Raw genomic sequence first — 23,483 nt, 5'->3', positions numbered from 1 at the left:
AAGGTCAGGTTGGACTTTGGGGCTTGGAGCAGCCTGGGATAGTGGAAGGTGTCCCTGCCCATGGCAGGGGGTGGTACTGGATGGGCTTTAAGGTCCCTTCCAACCCAAACAATTACAATCCCTCTGGTGGAGAACTTTTCCCTAATATCCAGCTTGAGCCAAGGTATTTGAGATCGAATTGTGTTTGCCAGTGAGCACAACAGGAAATCCCCCAGCCAGGAAGGAATCCCACAACAGGAGAGCAGCAGGACACTCACACTCTTTGATGAACAGGTAGGTGAGGGTTAGGATGACGGTGTGGCCACTGTACAGGTAGTCCCCACACATGTTGTGGGAGCCCGTGATGGACAAGCCTCCGCCAGCAATCAACTTCATTATCCTTCGCAGGTGAGATTCCCAGTCTCCAAAGAGCTGGTGAAACAGCAAAACACAGAAACACAGTGAAATATCACAGCTCAAAGCAATGGTTTTAACCAGCAATTTGGCCTTTCAGTTCTTCTCCCTTTCTGCTTTGATCCACAAGATCAATCAGCAGATAAATAAATCCTCAGCCTTCCCCAAAAGCTGGCAGCACATTTCTAGCAGGAAAAAGACTAGAAATGAGATACAAGTGTTTTGATGCTTTGCACTTCTTGTAGCTGGTGCTCAGGTGAAATTTTTATTCTGTTCAAGAGGCACCACACTCTAAAATAAGTGAGGTTTAATTTAGTTCATGTTGTTGGTAGCAGCACAGGCCCTACTGGTGATCATCCAACAGAAACCAGGAGAACTGCCCAGGCTGAACAGCCAGCTGCCAAAGCTAGGATCTGATGAACAGAAGAGCACCTCACTCCAAACCCTAAGGCCTTGGAAAAGTCTGCAAGATTATTTCTTTCCACTTCCCATTCCAACAGAAACATCTGTGGTGTGTGTCAGAGCACGGTGCCAGACTTGTGCTTTGAATCCACAGCAGCCCAAACAGGGATCTCCCTCCACACTGGAATTTGCTCTGGCCCACTCCCAGCCATGGCACTGGCTCACACTGCATTCCTGAAAAACCTTCAGCTTGCCCAAGGAAAGCCAAATCCAAGCAAACCAAGTCCCTCCCATGAGGACACTCTGCTCCCTCTCCCGAGTGATCGAGGGCAGCTGTCACTGGCCAAGACTTTTGCTGCTCTCAGCTCTTAGCCGGGGCCAAATATTAAACACATGCACAAAAAATACATGCCATGGGACAACCAGGATGTGTGGAGAACCTCTGGGACCCATCAGGAAGCAGGGACTAATGGATCAATGCACACATGTGCAGCATCCTCACCTCATTTTATGGTGGTTGCAAATCCATGGAAACCATTGAACTGTCAGAAGGAAACACAGATCCCCCAGGCTGACCATTATGCTTTTATTTTAAAATGGCCTTGCTTTAAGAAGAGGAAATTAATAATTTCTGACAGACTTGAGCATGTTCTTTGCAGGAATTAAACATTTCCTGCTAACAGTTGCTCACAAACACTAAACTGCTCCCCAAAGCCCACTTTTCACAATCACATAGAACTCAATAAGGTGTTGAGAGGTTATTCTTTTCCCACCAGTACATTTAGAGCTTTCAAGAAAACCCAGCTTTATCCTTAATCTTATCAGGGCCCTCGGCTTGTCTCTACTTGAGTAATGAGAAAGATTTGCCAATGCCGTAAATTCCCCAAACGGGCAGATTTATTCACTTCAGCCCATAAATACCTGTGTTCTCTTTTTTAATTTCCTAGCAGCAGGCTGTTCAAACACAGTGCTGAATCTTCTCCCAGTCACTTCCCTTTCCAAAATCCCTCCAAAAGCCACAAAGGTTCTGCCTTGGCAAACACTGGCTGGACTTTCTCAAGGAACCAAAGCATTTTGGCTGCCTGGAAGTGCAAATCCTCACCAAAACAACAGCACGTGAATAAAGCCCAATCAGGATTTTATTGCCTGTACCTCAGTGATTTTACAACCTGCCATCTGATTTATGGCTGTGCTTCTGCCCTTTCCTCTGCTTCAACTGCATCATAACACAACCAGCCCCAGGAATTACAGTAAGGACCAGGATTCCAGCAATGCTGGGGTGACCAGAGATGGATGCAACACCACCAGCCCTGTCCCATCTCCACCCTGAGCACATGAATTACCCTTCCAGCCTGACCACAAGGGTCAAACACCTCTGTCCCAATAGCCTGGTTTCAGCCATGGCTTTCACAAACCTAATTTATCCCTTGGAGTCAGTGCTGGACTGGGGAGGAGGTGGGAAGTCCTTGTGCTAAAAGAATTGCAAAAATACATGCAGGAGACAGCCTTAGGAAAGTCTCTCCGGGCCATTTTCCACCATGGATCATATTAGGATTTGACACACTGAGGTGTTTATTTATTTAGAAGTCAGTGACTCACACATGGCAAAGGTTGCACACCTTCAGCTTCACTGGGGACAGGAACATGCTGATCATGCAAATTAGTTGAAAATGTCACAGAAATTGGGTGGTTCAGTGCTTTGAAAAGGGTGGGAACTCCTGCACTGCCCTGCAGCACCTGTCAACACCTCCACTGAGAGGGCAGCCAGTGACCTGCAGAAGGATGTCTCTGTCACACCAACCCAGTGTTCTCAAATTAAAATTATGGAATGGTTTGGGCTGCTTTGGGCTTAAAGTTCATCTCATTCCATCCCCCTGCCATGGGCAGGGACACCTTCCACTATCCCAGGCTGCTCCAAGCCCCAAAGTCCAGCCTGGCCTTGGACACTTCCAGGGATCCAGGGGCAGCCACAGCTGCTCTGGGCACCCTGTGCCAGGGCCTGCCCACCCTCCCAGGGAACAATTCCTTCCCAATATCCCATCCATCCGTGCCCTCTGGCAGTCTGAACCCATTCCCTGTGTCCTGTCACTCCAGTTCCTGTTGCAGGGTCCCTCTCCAGCTTCCCTGTATCCCTTCAGGCCCTGGAAGGAGCTGTGAGGTCTCCACACACCCTTCCCTTCTCCAGGCTGAGCAGCCCCAGCTCTCCCAGCCTGGCTCCAGAGGGAAGCAGCTCCAGTCTCCTCAGCAACTCCTTGGCCTCCTCTGGACCTGCTCCAACACTTCCATGCCCTCCTTCTGTTGGGAGCACAGAACTGTGCACAGAATTCTCAGGGGGCTCTCATGAGAGCAGGGCAGAGGCAGAATCCCCTCCCTTAGAAACCTTCTTGAAAGCAGTTTTGGGAACAGCAGGATGAGGGGGAAACACGCAGATTAGAGCATGGCAGGGCAGCCAGAAGGAGTTTACCTTTGGAGAACACTTGAAATGCATTCCAGGTACTGGGAGTGTAGTCACGTACATGGTAATACACCGGTACAGGTATAGTGTGCCAACTATACAGAAAAATCTTCTGCTAATTATAGACCTGGCAGGGAGAAAAAAACAGGGAAAAATAAGGAGGTCACTCAAGGCAAACAAAATCCACAAAGGTAAATAAAACAAACCACCAGCTCTTTTCTCCTGATGCTTTGGAAACTCGTGACACTATCGGCTTACACCTGGGAATGCTGAACTACTCCACAAATATTCCCACGCCTTCCAGGCCAGGAACACAGGAGCAACTGAACTCACACTGCCCTTGAAGGTGATTACAGGAAATCTAAGGATTAGGACGCAAAAGCCTGTGCAGATTTGGTGCTGAAGACATTAAAGGGGATTTCATGCCCCACACCCCTCTGTTAGCTGTGGCCGTCACTGATTTCCTATTCGAGGCAGGGGATAAAGTTACAGCATTTTCATTCTAAGATGAAAAGGAGTAAGTTTATTTCAGCTGACACACAATTTAGTGATTACAAAAGGTCTCCTGTATAACCCAGAGGAGTGAGAGAACACGTCTTTCCTGAGCAGCATTATAAAGGAAGCAGTTCACATCAGCAAGGAAAGCTCCCAAATAAAAATGCAGAGCTGCTCTGGCTGTAGGACAGGCTGTTTGCAGGGAAGCCACTCAGCAGCCATAGCTGCAGAGATATTTATTAGCGAGGGCTGATGTTCACAAGGAGAGCAGATGCAGATTTGGGGTACTGTGAGATGCTTCTGCAAAACCAGAATGGTAAAGGATGGCCTCAGGAGGGACAGCCAGCCCCAAAACTGCCCACTGGGGTCACACCTAGAAACACCTCAAAGAAAGACAATTATATCTCTCCTGGCACATCCACAAGGACAGGAGCAACCTCTGGAGAGTTCCTGAGGAGAGATCACTGCCAGGGTTACAGAAATCAGGGCTGAATCCAGTTACAGAAATCACCCTTTGTGTGCCACTGGCTATGGGTTTTGGTTCATTTTAAATCACTGTTCTTTGCACTTATGGCCACTTCAAGCTGCAGGTTCTGGCATTCACAGAAGCCAAGAACAGTCTGGATTGGAAGGGACCTTAAAGCTCATCCAGTGCCACCCCTGCCATGGGCAGGGACACCTTCCACTGTCCCAGGCTGCTCCAAGCCCTAGACTCCAGCTTGGCCTTGGACACTTCCAGGGATCCAGGAGCAGCCACAGCTGCTCTGGGCACCCTGTGCCAGGGCCTGCCCACCCTCCCAATGTCCCATCCAACCCTGCCCTCTGCAGTGGGAAGTCACTCCCTGTGTCCTGTCCCTCCAGACCCTTCAAGAGTCTCTCTCCTTCTTTCCTGGAGGTTCCCTTCAGGCACTGGCATTCGGTTGTTGCTATTTTGCTTACTTATGAAAAATAATATTCTTAAAATCAAGCTGAGCTCCTTTAAAACTCGAAATTGGCCATCTTTCAAATTTTTCAGTGCTTTTGGCACGGTTATTAAACTGGAGGGCTCCACTCTCAGAGGAGTATGATTTTGCAGTACCAGATCACCTTGCATGCCTTGATTTATCAGGAAAAAAATTCAACTCTTGCAGGGTAAACACATTTTGCACTGGAGTACTCACTGCTGTAACACAGTATTCCAGATATTTTTTTCCCCCTCTCCTGGTGTAAACATGGGCAAAGCTGTGAGTTAAGAATTATAAATGTAAAAAGCCTCCTGTTTCTCCAGAGGATTTGTGTGAGTGTGAGACTCAGAGTCAGCCAGCAAGTACAACCTCCACACTTATTCCTGGCCCAGCCAACTCCATTCCAGCTCTGCAGACCTCAGCAGGGAGCACGCTGCTCCTTCAGCCCCATGAGCCAAGCACATGGCCAATCCTGGCATTGTGCTTCTCCCACAGCATCTGGGAATGCTTCCCAGAGAAGTTAATCTGCCTCAGCAGCTTCCTTGAGCTCCCTGTGGAAATTCCAGAGTGCCCAGCCAGGCCTGCTCCTGCTTTCTGGAGAGACACCAGCCCAATTCCATGCCATGGATAGCACTGGCATTCTGGACTCACAGAATGTTTGGGCTGGAAAGGACCTTAAAGCCCTTCCAGTTCCAACCCTGCCACAGACAGGGACACCTTCCACTATCTCAGGTTGCTCCAAGCCCCATCCAACCTGGCCTTGGACACCTCCAGGGATGAGGAAGCAGAAGTGAGAAAGGCCCATCTTTATTCCTGATTTGGGTTTAAAAGGGAGGGGATAACCCTGCCACAAAGGGGATTCAGCTCTTTCTGTAGCACTGAGTCACCACCCCTTTGGTGTGCACCATCCAAAACCACAAGAACAAGGTCTTCCAGATAAAGCCACCTTACTGGGCTCCTGTTCCTGCCAGCACCTCTCCTGCTCTTCCCTTTCTCCTACTCTTCTCTTTCTGCTGCTCAGCCACAGCCTCTTGGACCTTGATCCCTCTGCTCACAGATAGAAAAGAGGGATTTTGGCCTTCGAAACATTCCATGATCAGTGCATTCACTGACCAAGCTCTGGGATACCCTGGCATCTTCCCCTAACACCAGAAAAGGCCCTTCCAAAGGGGACTTCCCATGGCAGAGGATTGGAATGGGATGATCTTTAGGGTCCCTTCCAGCCCCAAACATTCTGTGATTCTATAACATAAATAAAACCAAACACCCCAAAGCAAATGGGGACATGGTAGTGGGGGACCTTCACATCTGCCAGTGACACCAATATGTATGTTACCATCAGCTCTACCCACATCTCACTGCTTCAAAATCTCCAAGGATTCTGCTGTTCTGCACCTACAGGCTCTGCTCAGCTCCACCACAGGGTGTTTGATCCCTGGAGTGGCCCTATTAACCCAACACCTCCTTCTTGAGGGCAATCCCACGCCACCTCCTCTAGTTTCCCTTGGGTTTAAAATCATGGAATATCCTGAGCTGGAAAGACCCACAAGCATCACTGATCCAGCTCCAGTCCCTGCACAGACACCCCAACAATCCCACCCTCTGTGGAGCTCTGGCAGCCTTGGGGCCGTGCCCATTCCCTGGGGAGCCTGGTACGTGCCCCACCACCCTCTGGGGAAAGAACCTTTCCCTGAACTCCAACCTAAATCCTCCTGGCACAGCTCCAGCCCTTCCCCTTGGATCCTGGTTCACAGCTGCTCTCACAAGAGCATGAATTGTGCTCCCTCTGAACAAACAGTGAGTTCAAAACATCATTTCATCCAACCCACGGCTTTTCACCCATGATAAAAGTTCAAGTTAACCATGAAGGCAAACACGAGCAGCAGCGTTGCTCAGTTTCTTAGGGAACATTTGGACCTCTGCCTTCTGCACAAGCAGCTCACACTGCGTGCTATCTATTTCAGCTTTGAAAACTGAGATGAGAAGATCACAAGAAACTTCATTTTGTTTGGGTGCAAACCAGCATCTGCCCTCCAAAAGCTGTCAGAAGCACTCAAGTTTTGAAAAGGTTTTACTTACTTGTACTTTAAGAGCAGCCACTGAACAAACCACAGTCCTACAAGGATCATGCCGTTGATTTCACAAATAGAAAAAGCCCATTGCACCCGATCAAAGCGATCAAAAAATGCATCTGGGAGGGGAGGCTGCACCTCCTTGGGAGGCACTCGTTCATGAACCACCGAGATAGTCACCGTGGTGAAGACAAAACAAAAAAGTGCATAAATAAAAGCCAGGAGAGTCTTGCCCCACTCCATGGGATACTGCGAGCGCTCCGGCTCCGGCATGGGGATCTTGATCATCTCCTTCTTGAACCCGTTGGGGACCCCATTGAGCTTGAGCGCGGCGCCAAAACCGTTCTGGCGCGCGGCGTCGCCGGCGCGCACGTGCCCGTTGGTGTGGCCGTTCTTGTGAGCCTCCATGTGGTGAGCCATCTTCAGCCCCTCGATCATGTTCAACAGCCGCTGGCCGCTGTCGGAAGACACCCGGGACAGAGGGGATTTCTTGAAATCCTCCTCCGTCAGGTTGATGAGGTCCCGCCCGGTGAAGCTCTTCAGGGGCTCACAGTACTCCGGCACGGCATTGTCCGTCAGCCAGTTGGTCACCTCCTCGGGTGACCACAGCACCACTTCTTTCATCTCGCCAGGGACGGTGGCACATGGGCTTTAAAGCGGGCAGCAGTCACTGCGGCTCCAGCGCGGCGGGAAGCTCCTCCTCGGCTTCATCTTGTCCCGGGAATGGGTTTGGCCAGAGGCGAGAGCCTGTCCCTACCCAGCCGACACCAGCGTGTGGGCGCCGCCGCCAGCATAGGAAACGCTCTACTTCATCTTCGTGTTGGCATTCTTCTTCCTGGGGAGGGGGAGAAAAACCCAAAACCAGGCATTAGGACTGCAAACACTGCAGTTTGGGGCCAAAGCCAAAATTCCTGCACTAAACCAGCTATGCTCGGGATGGAAAAGAGACTCTGGAGGGAAAAGAGCAGCAGATTTGAGCTCCAGCCTTGTACACACAGCACTGTCCTTCCTGAGCTGGCTGGTGATTTCTTAAAAGATTTAACACCACTCTGCAGCTATGGGAAGCCTCCTTCCTGCTCTCTGTTTTTCACATTTTCCATTTCAATGCTCTAGTCCATGAGCAGCACCCAAACTCCTCTTACAATCATCATACCCATGGATTTAAGCAGCTACAGAGCAAATGTTTGGTATTATTTGTGGTAGAAACCTTTTCTACCCCTTACAGACTGGTACCTTAATGCAATGTGTGGCACCAGTTGAATATGAAACCTGTTTTTCACTCTGCATGGCAAAAATCATAAAATCACAAAATCCCAGACTGGTTTGGGTTGGAAGGGACCTTAAAACCCATCCGATTCCAACCCCTGCCATGGGCAGGGACACCTTCAACTAGACCAGCTTGCTCCAAGCCCCATCCAGCCCACCCTAGAACTCCTCCAAGGTGCTACATATAGTCATCAACACTAAAAAAATTGATGTAGGTAAGAAAGGATCTACTCTCTGGGCCAAAAGAGCAGCAGGAAAATCAATAATCAAGCAGATTAGCCTGAAAATAAACTGAAGCATTTAAGTTTGCAAGTATTTAGCAGCTCTGTTAGGTGAATTTGACTGTTTCCAGGGTATACTGCTCCAATTCAAAGAAATGTTTTCTACCAGCTTAGAAAAAAGGAACCAGAAGATTTTTTTTTTTTATTTTTTTTTTTTAAAGAGGAACTAGGTAAGAAACTTCTATACTCAATGAATTGCAGAAATAGCTTAGAAAACCTGATCGGTTCCAGTACAAAAGTTACAATAACACAGAAGTTACTTGCTTGGAATCTCTTCCTGAAATTCTGAGACACGAGCAGCAAACAAGGCAGCAATAGTAGTGACCACCATCAGCAAATCCTCAAGTCTGAGGTGTTTATGTTATCAACCAACCAAAACTGCTCCTCCCCAGAGCAAGGAGAGGAAAGCAGTGGAAGCCCCACCATCCCACAGACCATGTACTCTGCTGCAGCATCATGAACATGAAGTGAGAAGGTAACAGCACAGGGAAAAAAAAACACTTCGTATTTTCAAAAGTCAAATCAAGCCTTTATCAGCTGTAAGAATATTTTTAGCCTCTTACAGGCTCCCAAGTGTTTGCATTTCATTGAAGGGAGCAAAGTTGTGACTGAGGAAAACCAAAATAATTTACCCTACTGGCATGATTTGGGCTCAGAAGAGATACAAAGCTTTACTCCTATACAAACATGACCAAACTGCACATCAATTAATTTTTTGCCCTGTTGCCTCTAAGCTCAGCAAGAAAAACAAGGTTTTTCCATGGAATGAACTGTGACGGCAGAGAAAAGAAAAAGCCTTGGATGGAAGGGCTGGTGGTACTTTGGACAGGGCAGCTCTCACTTACTGGACACACCAGGAATATGCAGATATTTAAATCCATGAAGCAAGCTGGGATGAAGATGATTCTTCTATTTTGTGCATGTCTGTGTTGTTTTAAAGCAGAAGTGAGGATACAGCTCTATTTGCTTCCTTTTCTTTCAATACTGAGGAAGGCTTTCAAGCCACAGATTGCTTCATTATTCAAGTTGTGTTTAGCAAATCAGTATTTAGTTACAGAGCTCTGAACATGGAAAAAGGATGGCCTGAATTATGCATGGTAACCCACATTAGAAGCTCCTACAAGGCCGGGACCGAGCAGCAGCTCAGCTCCACCCGCCCGTCTCCGTGTGCTCATTTCAAATCCCGGCTCTGGCAGCACAAATTCCCAACAGACAATACTTACAGACTTCTTGTTGCTTCCCAGGATGGTGCCTCACAATGCTGATAAAGCCAAAGTAATTTATTTTTAATGCTGCTCCCCCAGCTGAGCTCTGGGCCTGCAGCAGGTCCCAGCTCCCCGCGCTGTTTCACAGCCACAGTGCTGCCTCTCCCAGTCCTGTGTTACAATCCAGCTTTGGGGCTGTCTGAGGGCACCACAAGGTGGGCCAATATTAATTAAACCTTTCCAATTTTCCACACTGGAGTGCCTGAATCCCAACTTCCCAAATCCCTGAACCTGACAGGGCAGCTTCCTGTCCACCCCCGACAGCATTTTTAAGGATTCGGCATCCCAAAGACACATTTCAGGAGCTTATAGCCAACCTTGAAATTACATCTCCACCATCAGGGAAGGTCGAGATTGGATACTGGGAAAAAAATTCTCCATGGAAAAGGTTGTCCAGCCCTGGAATAGGCTGCCCAGGGCAGTGGCAGAGTCACCATCCCTGCCTGGAGGGATTTAAAGCATTTGTAGATGTGGCACTCGGGGATGTGGGTTAGTGGTGGCTGTGGGAGTGCTGGGGGAATGATTGCACTCCATGAGCCTAGAGGGCTCTTCCAACCTAAACCATTCCCTGATTACATTCCATGCAAAGCTGCCAGCAGGTTCTAAGGTGAGCTCCAGATGGAAAAATCTGTTGCCAGCTGCAAATAGCACTCGGATATTGGCACAAGAGTCCCAAAATGCTGGTGTGACCCCAGGATACCTGGCCTGGCAGCCTGACAAAAGCCAACAAATGTGTGCCCTGCAGTAAAACTGTGGGTTTGGGCAATATTGCTGGAAACTACAATCAGCTCCAAAATGTGCAATCTCAACCTGCTGCTCTCACACCACCAGTGTAAATCACTATCAGGCACCTTTTGCAAAAGCAGAGTAAATGATGCAGGAGGAAGGGTAACCCTCTGCCAAGGACACAGGCCATGGAGATGAGTTGTTTTCACTAAGAGTTAAAATGAGGAAAACCAACTAAAATTTTTAACACCACTTATTATTCAAGCCTGTTTTCACAGCCTGTCTAATGGGGGAGGAATAGGCAAAAAAGCTTCTTTACTCACACCTTCCAGCTTGTCACATTAAAAATTCCTCATTCCCTGTGGTGTATCCATGAAAACTTGATGGGGTGTGGTTTGCAGAAACTACGGGGGAATCACAGCCCTCCCTTCCACGAGAAGTCTTCTCCTCTCCACACAAGCTGAAGACACAAGGTGGGGACCAGTGTCAGCTGCAGCCAGGCCACATGCTCAGGCTCAGCATGGTCCCTCAAGGACAGGGCACACACAAACCTCCCCAGCTCTGCCACAGGTTGGTTAGCCTGGCTGACTAAAAAAATCCCTCCATCCGCAGCAGAGCTGCCTCATTAAGGAGCCTGAACCCGACAAGGAATTATAAATAACAATGTGATTACCATAACAATACCAACTGCACCATGGTAATGATGCTGTGGAAAACCAGAACCTCAAAATACCCACACAAGAGCGAGCAGGATGAAACAACCTCACCAAGGGCTCCAGGTCACACCTCGTGTTTACAGGATCTTTTTTCCCCGTTGCCAGCAAACACTGAAGTGCTAACTCAAAACACAGGGAGTAATTCCCACCACCACCACCTCCATCTACACCTTGGCCACAGCCACCCCAGAGGGTTATACAAATATTTGGGGTGCACTGTAACAACCCTACCTATCAAGACCTGTCCTCCTGAGATGCAGCTGGGCACAAGGAGCAAAGGTGGAAGCATCAACCTTTTGGGTTAAAGGACAAGATAATCAGCCATGAAATCATCAGCTGATTACTACTCCACACTTAGAATCATGGAATGATCTGGCTTGGGAGGAACCTTAAAGCTCATCCAGTGCCATCCCCTGCCATGGGCAGGGACACCTTCCACTATCCCAGGCTGCTCCAAGCCCCAAACCCCAGCCTGACCTTGGACACTTCCAGGGATCCAGGGGCAGCCACAGCTTCTCTGGGCACCCTGTGCCAGGGCCTGCCCACCCTCCCAGGGAACAATTCCTTCCCAATATCCCATCTATCCCTGCCCTCTGGCAGTGGGAAGCCATTCCCTGCATTCTGTCTCTCCATCCCTTGTCTCCAGTCCCTCTCCAGCTCTTCTGGAGCCCCTTTAGGCCCTGGAAGGGGCTCTGAGCTCTCCCTGGATCCTTCTCTTCTCCAGGTGAGCACCCCCAGCTCTCCCAGCCTGGCTCCAGCCCTTGGAGCAGCTCCAAGGCCTCCTGTGGACCTGCTCCAACAGCTCCACATCTTTCCCATGCTAAGGACAAGGCCCAGGTCTGGGGTCTCCTTGCAAGCACAAACTGTTAAGTCTCACAATCAACACTGATGAGACAAAACCACATCCACCTAAACCAGCAAATAAACACCTCCCATATCTGTTTGTTCATCTCAAAACTCCTCCTAAACCACTTTGAAACCTAACCAAAGCAAAGAAAACCTAAGCCTCCCAAAATCAAATTGTGCCCTCCTCATGTTTGTGTTTTCACTCTCTAAGCTGTGCTGCCAGGGCAACAGTCACTATAGAAATCAGTCAAATAATAAGCTATTTCAGCAACTCGTCACCAGGAGCCAGGAAATCCTTTCAGAGGCAGTGGGTGTGTTCCACTTGCAACCCTCAGCATCCTTCCCAGACAGCCCAGGAAAGCTGAGAGGATCTAACCCTCGGTGAAAAATTAGGGTCTAAATGAGAGAAATTTGTAAGCACAGCTGAGAGATAAAATAATTGTATTACAATGTACCTTATAAAGGTATTTTGGCCCTTGGAAAACTAACTCTGAGGTTCACACTGATAATGTGTGCACACAAATAAGCAGGAGAAACCCAGCTGCTGTAAGGATTGAAGATTTAATGCTTTATAACCCAGCCCACCAGTGAATTCCTCAACCCCACTGATGAGCAGGAGTTACACAGAGACTGAGTGCCCTGGATAAAAGCTGGCAGCTCTTGTCCTGTGTTTTTAGAGCACAAAACAAACTGTTCACAGCAGCAGGGCCTGAGTCACTGCTACAGTCACCTCCTCTCCAGGCATTTCATTGTGGCCAATAATGCTGTAGCACCTCAATAACTGGACATCCTGTACTTGACAGGAGCCTCTGCACACCAATTTGCAAGGAAAGGGAAGTGCCTGCCACAAATTAAGTGCTGGATAGCCCTAACAAGCTCTCAAGCAGTGTTTCCCTCCCTCCAGGACAGACTTGCCTCCAAACCAGTATCATCCCTTCTGCAGCACTAACAAGCAAGAAACTGCTGGCAGTGTAAAACAGTCCAGTAAAGCTGGGTTTGTGCAGGAAATGCAAATATAAAATAGCTGTAAGTATAACACTGAGGCACAGGTGGGCTCACAAATTGCACAGAGCTCCAAGATAGGTTTCCAAGGTCAGCCTCAGGTGGAAAACACTGGCCTGTGGAAGTCAGAGCAAGTGGAGCTACTACTATGAAAAGAGAGGCTGGGATGAAAATGCAAAGCAACACCCACATCCCCTGAACAGCTACTTACACAGCTTCAGAGGGAGAAAAAGCCCTGCCTGAATACTACATAAATCCCTGAGCAGCCTGGTTTTTTTCTAAATTACTTGATAACCAAAAAGAAAAAGAAACCTTCACCATATATTTTCTATCCTAATTGAATTTAAAAAAACCACCCAGAAATGAAAATCCACTCATGGCTGTAACAGCTCAGAACACAAATCCAGAGTTGAGCAGGAAGGATTTAAAACCCAAAGTATTTGCAGCACATTTGGATAACCAAACAGGTCCCACCTCCAGATGGGAATATCACCAGGGCGTATTTCCCTCCATGAGACTCCACCAGAGGTTGGAGCACCCTGGTATTAGTGGAAAGTGTCCATGCCCACGGTAAAAGCTGAACCTGGATGGTCTTTAAGGCCCCTTCCAACCCAAACAATTCCCCAATTCTTGACTTACAGCCCTATGCCTCAGCTTTCTTCCTCTCCCATCTTCCTGGTGCTTGGCAGTAGTTATGAAAACCAGCAAACACTCAGGAGGAGGCCTGACCTGACCAGCAGTCTCACCCCAGGAGCAGTTGCTAAGCAGGGCTTTTATTTCCCCAGGATGGAAATCCTGCTTCCAATGATCTGGGGATGGAAAGGATGGAGTGGGGAGGAGGGCAGAGCAGGTTTAAGTTGCAATTATTTCAGACTGTGAAGTCACCCCAAGTCAGGGAGGCAGAGCCAGGCATCAGGTCCAGAACCTTTCTGCCCATTCCAGGGGTAACCCAAGCACCCATCCCATTTTGTACTCCATTCCACAATCCTATTGTCTCAATCCTAATAAAAATTCAACATCTGCAATGGAAGTGGGACCACTGTTGGCTTATTTTTGAACAGCTGCAATAGGAATTCCACACTCCCCATCCCAAATGCAAAGGACAATGTGAAAATAATAACAGACCATCTCAAATCTTTAAAAACAAGTTTAGACTGGATATTAGGAAAAAAAAAAATCTCCCCTGTGAGGGTGGGGAGGCCCTGGCACAAGGTGCCCAGAGGAGCTGTGGCTGTTCCTGGATCCCTGGAAGTGTCCACAGCCAGCCTGGACTGGGAGCGCCTGCAGAAGGTCCTGGCCCCTTGCAGGAGGTGGAACAAGATGAGCTTTAAGATCCTTCCAACCCAAACCATTCTGTGTTTTTATGAATAATCTGCTTAGACATCTTAGACTTGGGATCTTCAATGCTTCAGCAGCTTCCTACAGCAGCAACCAACCCACCCAGCACTCCCCAAACCAACCCACGCCCCTGGGGCATCATGCCACGCTCAAACCTTGCCCACGTGGGATCTGGGCAGGAGCAGAGTGTCTGTGGGCTCATGCTCAGAAAGCAGCAAGCTCTGGCTGCCGTCCCCAGCACAGCTGAACACACTTCCCTGCGATGCCTCAGGATCTGGGTCAGCCAGAGATAGGGCAGGGCTGGAAATAGAGCCCCGCGTCCTCGTGTAACCCCACAGACAATCCAGTACTGAGGAGGGCAGGGCGATGCTCCCCCTCCTCTTGAGACTACCCAAACCTCCCCAGACTGATCCACAAACAACAAAACACCTTCAAAGGAAAACAGATGGAACACTGAAAAGGCAGGAAAAGTGTGGGGTTTTTTCCCTACAAGGCAGGGCAGAAGGATGGAAGCAGGAAAATAAGGAGAGATTAAACATTTGTGACATGCTCCGTATTTTAACTCAGTGCAGGCATTTTGGGGTTTTTGTGAGGTTTCTTTACCTCCAGTGACTACCTAAAAGCCATTTATTATTAGAAAGTCAGATTTGTTGGAAACCTCTGGGATTCTAAGTGGCAGCATGAATTTAAAATTTAAAAAATCATGGGAACAGAAAGGGAAGTTGTGCCCAAGGAAACTGAGAGCAGTCTTGTGACTGATGGTAACGTGGTTCTGAAATGCAGACTCCAGCATAATTTGCCAAACCAGCCATGCAGATTAGGAAAAGGAAACCTGGCAGAAATCACAGAGAAAACAGATCCTCACTGAAGACTTAAATCAGTTACTTGACATATTTTTTTAACATTAGGGTTTGTTACTGGCTATGTATGAGACAGTAGCCAGACCACAACAGTTGCTCCTTCCCAACTTCCACTGCCAAGGTTGTAACTAAAGCAAAAGAAAACCAAGTTTACACACTAGGATTCCCAGCCTAGAATAATATTTCCATATTTCATTAGCAATATAAATATTTCATTTCAAACATCCTACTTTTGAAACTGCAGCACATCAGGCCCACATCAAAAAGACTCCAAGCCTCCAGAGTTTAAAATGTGAATATCTATAGATCTTCATGCACAATGCTGTTCTCTGCGCTTCAGCTGTTACTTTTCATAAACCCATCCAAAAGACACACCATTAACATTATTCATTTTCAATGCCATTCCTCTTGGAAAACAAAACAATCCCTGGGTTTGCCTTTATTAATTTACTTTCATGTAACACCGAGTATTCCTTGGTCTGACAGACTAAACACCACACATATTCAAGATTACTGCTCGTATAAATAGTCTGAATTTTTAAATACAGAGTCCTCCTCTTTCCGGCAATACCTGCTCAGAGTTGCACCAAAAATCGAGTAAGTCTCTTCAAGACATCTATCTGCATGAAGGAGAGGAAGGCTCATATTGCAGAGTTGGTCTAGAAAAATCAGAAACACGGGAAAAGGAAGAAAAAGGAAAAAACCCCAAACCATTTTGATTGCCAACAAGTTACGGGTGACTGGAGCCAGATCTCCTGACATTGCAGATGAACTGTCCTGGCATCTTCCTTTTTGTGCTTATGCTACAAGCAGAAAAAACCCTCTCAGTTTATTTGCTAAATCCAAGAAGCTTTCTTTACTCTCCATCACAGGAAGTCAAATCCCTCTGTTTGCAGTGGAGATTTGCCACCGCTGGCCTTGGCTTTGATAGCAAAAACACGCTCCAGCAAACCCAGTGTGGCTGGGGACACAAATCCTCCCCTTCCCAGTCCAGCCATCCAGCACCTCCTTCTTCAACAGCCACAAGGAGGGTGCCAAACAATTCAGAGCAGCTCTGGACCCTGCTCCAAGAGTCTCTGGCTTTTGACTTCTATAGGTGATTTCATCACTGTTGCTCAGCATTTTGGGCACTGAATGTGATACTTTGATGATCCAACAAGCTCCAAATTTCAGAATTTGGTTTCCAGAAACCCAAGCCATTCCTTGCCCAGTGCTGCAAAGTAGCTTTATCTGTGTGTGAGACTATTCCTACTCATTCCATCGACTGCTCCTACTCAGCTGCTCCCAATCCGTGTCAGATGTGACACTGCTTCCATCGATGATCTGTGACACCAGCAAATGCCACTTAAATCTTGCTGCTGACAACAAGTGGGCACTGAACCCAAAGAACAGGAATTCACAAACATCCTCCCTGAAACAGGAAGCGTTCCTTACAATTTTAACTGAAAGATAACTGAAGGTCACAAAACAAGCACTGAAAACACGCTTCCTTCCACACTGACAGCAATGGTGACAGTGTGTACCACCACGTACATGTCAAATAACTTCCCAGATCACAAGCAGAGTCACTTGAATTCATTACAGTGTGTTCAAAGGCTGCAAAATATGTTTTACATATTCCCCTCAGCTCAAAAGTTATGATCAATTAGGTTCACAAAGAAGGAGAAATAAGGGAAGATAAAAAACTCAGATCTCGCCACCTAACTGTTCTGGAAATTATGAATATTTCAATAACCACCTGAAAGCTTCAGAAGTAAGTTCCTCCTGCAGACACATCCAATTGCTTCTAAATTCCTTTTCTAGTGGCACACTTAAGGCACAGGGATGTGCCTGTGTCATGTGGTCTTAACACCTTTATTGAGATGTCCATCAGCCACCTGGGAATATCAGCCGTTCTTTCCTCTGCCTCCACTATCTGGCACACTGAACAGGAAAGACTGGATGGCTGGCTAACAGATCCACAGGCTGAACTGGCAGGATTTGAACACATCAGTTAAATCAGTTCCAAAAGTAAGCTGTAATTCCAGCCAAACAAGGGAATCTCAGCCGGAGGTACTGGCTAAGTGTGACCAGCTTTGTGTCCTGCCATGGAAATTAAGCTGCATTTAAAAATAGAATCCCAAAATGGTTTGGGTTGGAAGGGGCCTTAAAGCCCATCCAGTCCCACCCCTGCCCTGGGCAGGGACACCTTCCACTATCCCAGGCTGCTCCAAGCCCCATCCAACCTGGCCTTGGACACTTCCAGGGATCCAGAGGCAGCTACAGCTGCTCTGGGCACCCTGTGCCAGGGCCTGCCCACCCTCCCAGGAAGAATTCTTTCCTGATATCCAATCTAACCCTATTCTCTGTCAGTTTGAAATTAGAACAATATTTCACCTGCCAAACTCCTGCACCAGGGGAACTCTGTCATCCACCACTCACCCACAGCCCATAAAACTGTTGCAAAGCAACCCAAAACGGAGTGCAAAGCTCAGCTAGCACTTTGTCCACCCTTTACAGCCAGAAATAACTAAAACCACATCAATCAGATGCCTTCTGAATGGGTGGGCATGTGATCCCTTTTCTCCTGCCACAGAAGGGATGGAGGGGTGTCCAGCTGCCAGTATGAGGCACAGCCTCGAGCAAAATTTCCTTACCAGTCTACACATTTTCTTTTAACTAAAAGAAGGCAAGCCAAAACCTACATAACTACAGACTGGAAGATGTCCTCCTGCAGATGTGTGTCCTCTCATGAGGCTGTGCATTAGGCACGAGGGATTAACAGCAGGTTTCATTCTCTCAATCCACCCCAGAGCGAGCACCCGCTTTATCGAGCATGTCACAAGTGCAGCTCCCTGCGGGGCACCCGCCACACACTGTTCCCAGCAAACACAGCCAATTGCTTCCATAATCTCAGCTGGTTTAGGCACTCCAAAGCCACATCCACCCTTGGAAAAACATTTCATGAAAGTCAGCATTCCGTAGTGGGAAGCGGACACGGGAATTAACCATCTAATCATTTCAGAAGGATCACTGCAAAACCGAGCCTGGGTTTCACAGCTGCTGTTACACAAACAGTTAACATGCAACAAAGACCAGCCCTGCATCTTACAGCAGCCAGAACTGCAGGAACCCAGTGGCTCTGTTCTCCTTCCAGAAAGAGGAACCCACACAAATCAACCTCCGTCCCTTCTGTGGCAAAGTATCGCATGACCAACCAGCTCCTGAGGCATCTGGCTTGAGGATCTTTAATTATTTGTTGTTGTTAAGTGTGAACAGATGAGAGGGAGGGAGAGGAGGAAAGATTTCAATCTGCAGTCACGTGCACACCATAGCTCTCTGCAAGCAGGTGGGTGAAGCTCAGATTAGCAAGGTATTAAGGAGAGCAAGGCAGGGATGCCAACGAGATGCTGCCTGAAAATAGCCCCACTCTGACCTATCTCCTCTCCCAGATGGATCAGGAGATCCATGGCCACAGAACCATGGCTCTGTGACTGCTGGGAAAGGATGGGAGATTGCAAGAGTATCAGAAAAAGCTGCTGAGGCTGAAGATAAAAGGGGAATGGCCAAGTAGATAATGAAGCAGCAGCTATGCAGGAGAACATGATGCTCCTTTCCATCTCCCTGCAGCACAGCCACAAAAGAGCTTGCTGGGAATAAGCCCTTCCTATAGGTAAATACTTGGGGACACATTCCTTGGGATGTCCAGCAGGATCTGACATCCCTGCTGCATGTGGGCAAGCAAACAAAACAGGGAAATGACAATTCTGCTGCTGTTTCTGATGTGCAGGGGCTCCTCTGAGCACGAGGGGTGAGGTAAGATGTTCTGGTATTGCAGAAATTCATCTGGGGGTTTAGAGTGGAGAGGGGGAAGGGATTGTTCCCTGTGAGGGTGGGGAGGGCCTGGCAATGGGTGCAGCAAGCTGGGATAGTGGAAGGTGTCCTTGGCAGGGCTTGGGATGAGAGGATCTTTAAGGTCCCTTCCAACCAGAACCATGCTGGGATTGTGTGATCTGACAAGGAGCCCTTGAGAGCAGGACACTGGGAAAAGCCTGTGCAGGCACCTCGTGACAGGCTCTGTGACTCCCCAGCACTCCCTCCAGGGGAAATTTCCTTCTGGGAAATGCATATGGGCCTCCTGAACACACCAGCAAACAGAATATTTTAGGAGTACAAAACAAATAAGGGCCACCTTGCCACAGCTGCTGCTTTACCCACCCAGCCCACAATCAGACTTGCTCTACAGGACTGTCCTTGAGCATGCTCTGACATGCAACTTTCAGATAAATCTCCAAGACCCTCTAAACCTGATAAAATATGACATTTCAATAAGAAGTTATTTTAAAAAAAAATAAATCTTCCATGTAGAAGGTCGTGAAAATTCACTGTGAGTCCCCCAGGAACGCCAGAGCTCCTCCTGCAAGCAACACAAGAGCTGTTGAAATGACTACTGGTGGGAAAAATACAAGTGGTATTCTGGAAAGAAAATCAAGTACTACGAGTGTTCACACCAAAAGATACCAGACAGTCACAGAAGTTGGAGTTTGGGGGTTGTTCAGGTCTTTTTGGTTTGTTTGTGTGGTTTTTAGAGGTAAGGGTGGGGCTACTAGATAGAGCACAGGATATAAATACACATGAGATTCTCTTTGAAAAGTAAATATATTATTATCTGACCTCAGGCTTTGCAAAAGCTTTTCACTGGGTCTGAAAATAACCTAAATTCACAAATACTTCATGTGGGTAAGGGGACAGAAGTACAGTGGCAGATATCCTGATGAAACATGCAGCTCACCCTGTGTGGCACCACAACAGCACTGACAATGAGGGTTGAATTCTAGGTTTGATTTCACATCAGCAGTGAAACAATGCAGGGACTGGAATTTATCTGATCCTGAGACAAACTTGTGCTGGTTTGGATCAGTCTGAAATATAAGACATGCCACATATAGCACCATGTAAATTCAGATTTAATGGGGACACAGTTGAGCTCAGCCCAGAAAAGCCAGCAGCTTTGGACAGCAAAAGGAGACCATTTCTGGTCCTGGTTCCTGTCTGGTTTTGGGATTTCTTGCCCTCCCCAAACACGATCTGCAGGAGTCAGATTGCCAGCAGCAAGGCTGCAGGCTCTCCTTTTTTTCTGGAGGAGCAAGGAGGAAGGATCAATATTCAGAAAGCTCTTGAGAAGCAGTGGAACAGTCCCTGGGGAACGGAGCAGACACAAGGCCAGCCCAAAATTCAGGAAACCTGGAGCTTCTTAGCCCACTAAAAGCCACTTTTTGCCAAGTAACCAATTTCCTTACACTCTCCATTAAATAAAACATGAAGGGCAGGCAGAGACATAAAATATGAATGCACACACGTCCAAAAGCAACAGGCCCTGTTATTGTAGATGCTGCATAAGTCATTGAGGACAAGGGGATTTGTGTCCCCTAACAGAGGGCACAGAATTTGGGGTCAGTCAGCAGGCAAGGGAGTTTGATATTAAGAAATGTTGCATCTATATTCGCCTTTGTGATCTGCACTGCCTAAAAATAGCAGAAACCACTTTAGTTCATGTATTATTTAGTCAGGCCAGATGGGTGAAAGGCAGAATCAAGCCTCAAGACAAACATCAGATGATTTTGATGTGGGCCTCCACTAAACACAGCACTTGGAATGGGATGCCACAGCACAGAATCCCAGAGTGGTCTGGAATTGATAAAACCCATCATGCCATGAGCAGGGACACCTTCCACTATCCCAGGCTGATCCAAACCCCATCCAGCCTGGCCTTGGACACTTCCAGGGATCCAGGGGCAGCCACAGCTTCTCTGGGCACCCTGTGCCAGGGCCTGCCCACCCACAGGGACTCTCATTGGGAATTCAGCCAGAATAACCAAAATGATCCTTTCTGCCTGATTTCCATGCCTGGGGCTGTGACAGTTATGAGCTGCACTGCTGAAATTCACTGCTATATCTGTTTTCCAGAGCTTTGCCACACAAACACAACATCTTTACAATTTCAAGTGCTAGCAGTTACAAGTGTTGCTTTGGCAAATTTCTCAAGGGAAGAGTAATAGCTACTTATGGAAAACTTGCCCCCAGTCATTGCCATCTCCTTTTTCTTGAGATTTTTTTTTTTTATTTATGGCAGTTGACTGACAAATAACTGTTTGCTGCTGTTTACAATGCACAACATCTTGCCTTTTTTGTGTTTGAACAATTTGATTTAAAAGGCACAGCAGCTTTCAGACAGCTGGTGGCAGACAACATACAAATTCAGTCTACCCACTCTGTAGGTAGCTGAAAATCACTTTCCACCTTGAAAATGTGGCCCAAAGTATTTCTGGACTACCTTTTTACTACTCTGTATTTACAAAGTGGATTTGAGGTGACCTTGCAGCCAGCTGGATGAGCTCAGGATGAAGACTGTGTAAGTGAATTCTCTAGGAGAGGACATGCAAAGCTCCAAGCCAGTGGTGCTCAGGTCTTTGAGGGACTTCACACTGCTCTCTCCTACCTTACAGGTCTACAAAGCTCAACAGGTCCTTGCTGAAGATCCAGAAATTGTCAAGTCTCTCCCAACACTCAGCTTGTGGATGCCTCCTCCTCTGATTATTCTGAGGTTCAACAGGACTCTTCCCACCCAAAGTTATTTCTGAGCATAACATCACAAAATCCCAGAACAGTTTGGGCTGGGAGGGACCTTAAAGCCCATGCCATTCCACGCCATGCCATGGGCACGGACATCTCCCACTATCCCAGACTGCTCCAACCTGGCCTGGGACACTTCCAGGGATCCTGGGGCAGCCACAGCTTCTCTTTGCAACTTTTGCTCACCTGTTTTCAAAGGTGCTTTTTAGACAGGACTCCCTCCCTGCTTCAAAGCTCTGCATGGCAGAGCATGGAGGCAAACTATATTATACAGGAATCTCACAAAATCAGGGAAATCACAAAGAAAAATCAGGAGCATTCATCTCCGACTGAGACCTAGACAAGAAACAGGAGGAGTATTTGTGCTCCTTATTTTTTTCTTCCTTATTTTCCCTTCCATCTCAATAGAGTCTGCTCTTCCTTCTCTCCTTTCCTCCACCCTTTGAAGCTCTTCCCAGCCCCACGTGTCAGACCCTTTCCAGACCAATCCAGACACAATCCAGATGAAAAATCACTGGGATTAGGAGAAAGTGGAAAGGCTGCTAAAACCAGGGAAATGCCAAACAACCACCAGAGAGGGCAGAGTATTTCAGGTAACTTTGTGGTGTCTCCTCATCCTCCTCCCCGCCCAAAAGAACAAGAATCAGTGTGAAAGGATCCCAAGAATGGTAAATAAATGATGATCAGGTTCATCAATGAGCTCAGACTGCAATGAAATGAAAGCCACAGCGGGATCTGTAATCTCTCACAATAAACCCCTCCAGTGGGATCACTCCTGCACTGATGGCTCAATTATGCCTGAGCAGAACGTTACACAACATTAAACATTAACAAAAGTCTGAGCCTGGGTCACTTTTCTCCCAGATAAATCCAAATCAGCAACCTAGTGCTCTCAGCTTAAGTAAACCAGAATTACCAGGTCAATTCTTTTCCCACCTTTCCCTGCACATGTGATAAAAGCCAGGCCACCACAGAGAGGGAAAAAGGTTTGCAAATAGCACCTCTGCTAAACTGTTACATTGTTAAAGTTTAAAATACATATGGTTTGGGAGAGAGGTGCTGGTGTAAATTTCATAGCTCAGAAATTAAACCAGTGGCAAACTGTTCTGGGCTTTGAGGGTTCACTCTCAGCTCCCCAGAAGGACTTCTTCCCTCCTCTAAAATCCTGTTCCCAGCAAAGAATTGCACCACTTCTGTTTTTGGAAGCTGCAAGATCTGTGAAGGCAAACACAACAGAAAGTTGCTTTCATTTCTCATTTGGCTTTTACAATATCATTTTTCATAACTTCACCAGAACTAGAGATCCCTTCATCACCTGCAACATCTGTCCACTCTCAATCTGCAACATTATTAAAACAAACTCAAGTTTCTCAAGGTTTGCCCAGGTCGGATCACAGGATCCCAGGATGGCTGAGGCTGAAGGGAGCTCAGTGGGCAGCTGGTGCCACCTCCCTGCTCCAGCAGGGCCATCCCAGAGCACAGGGCACAGCATTGTGTGCACACAGCTCTGCCACAGCCCCAGGCAGGAGAGCCCACAGCCTCTCTGGCCAATGTGTTCAGGGCTGGGCACTGCCCAGGGAAGAAGTTCTGCCTCCTGGCCAGGGGGAATTGCTGCCATCAGGCCCTGCCCGTGCCTCTGGTGCCATTGCTGGGCCCCCGGAGCAGAGGCTGGGCCCTGCTGGGAGCCCTCCCTGCAGCCAGGGCCAGCCAGGCCTGAGGGCCCCTCTCAGCTGGGGCTCCTCTCCAGGCTGAGCAGCCCCAGCTCCCTCAGCCTTTCCTGGGCACCGAGATGCTCCAGGCCCTTCCTCAG

At 47.8% G+C, this 23,483-nt stretch overlaps 1 protein-coding gene across 10 annotated transcripts in view; it reads right to left on the bottom strand.

Moving 5' to 3' along the window:
• The window catches only part of SGMS1 (sphingomyelin synthase 1), an 87,936-nt gene that overhangs the window by 5,274 nt on the left and 59,179 nt on the right, over positions 1-23,483 (bottom strand). For all 10 annotated transcript variants that reach the window (XR_009277818.1, XM_058840774.1, XM_058840769.1 and 7 more), the window contains 3 exons: positions 6,769-7,596; positions 3,260-3,377; positions 258-411 (listed from right to left, as the gene is read on the bottom strand). Coding sequence is in view for 9 of the 10 variants with exons in the window: in XM_058840774.1 (XP_058696757.1) it covers positions 258-411; positions 3,260-3,377; positions 6,769-7,385 (889 nt within the window). In the remaining variant the exon portion in view is untranslated. The remainder of the gene's footprint in view (positions 1-257; positions 412-3,259; positions 3,378-6,768; positions 7,597-23,483) is intronic.

The sequence above is a fragment of the Poecile atricapillus genome, chromosome 6, assembly GCF_030490865.1.
Source record: "Poecile atricapillus isolate bPoeAtr1 chromosome 6, bPoeAtr1.hap1, whole genome shotgun sequence".
NCBI lineage: Eukaryota > Metazoa > Chordata > Aves > Passeriformes > Paridae > Poecile > Poecile atricapillus.
Note: the sequence above shows the minus strand (reverse complement) of the source record. Positions and strands in the feature narration are given on the sequence as shown.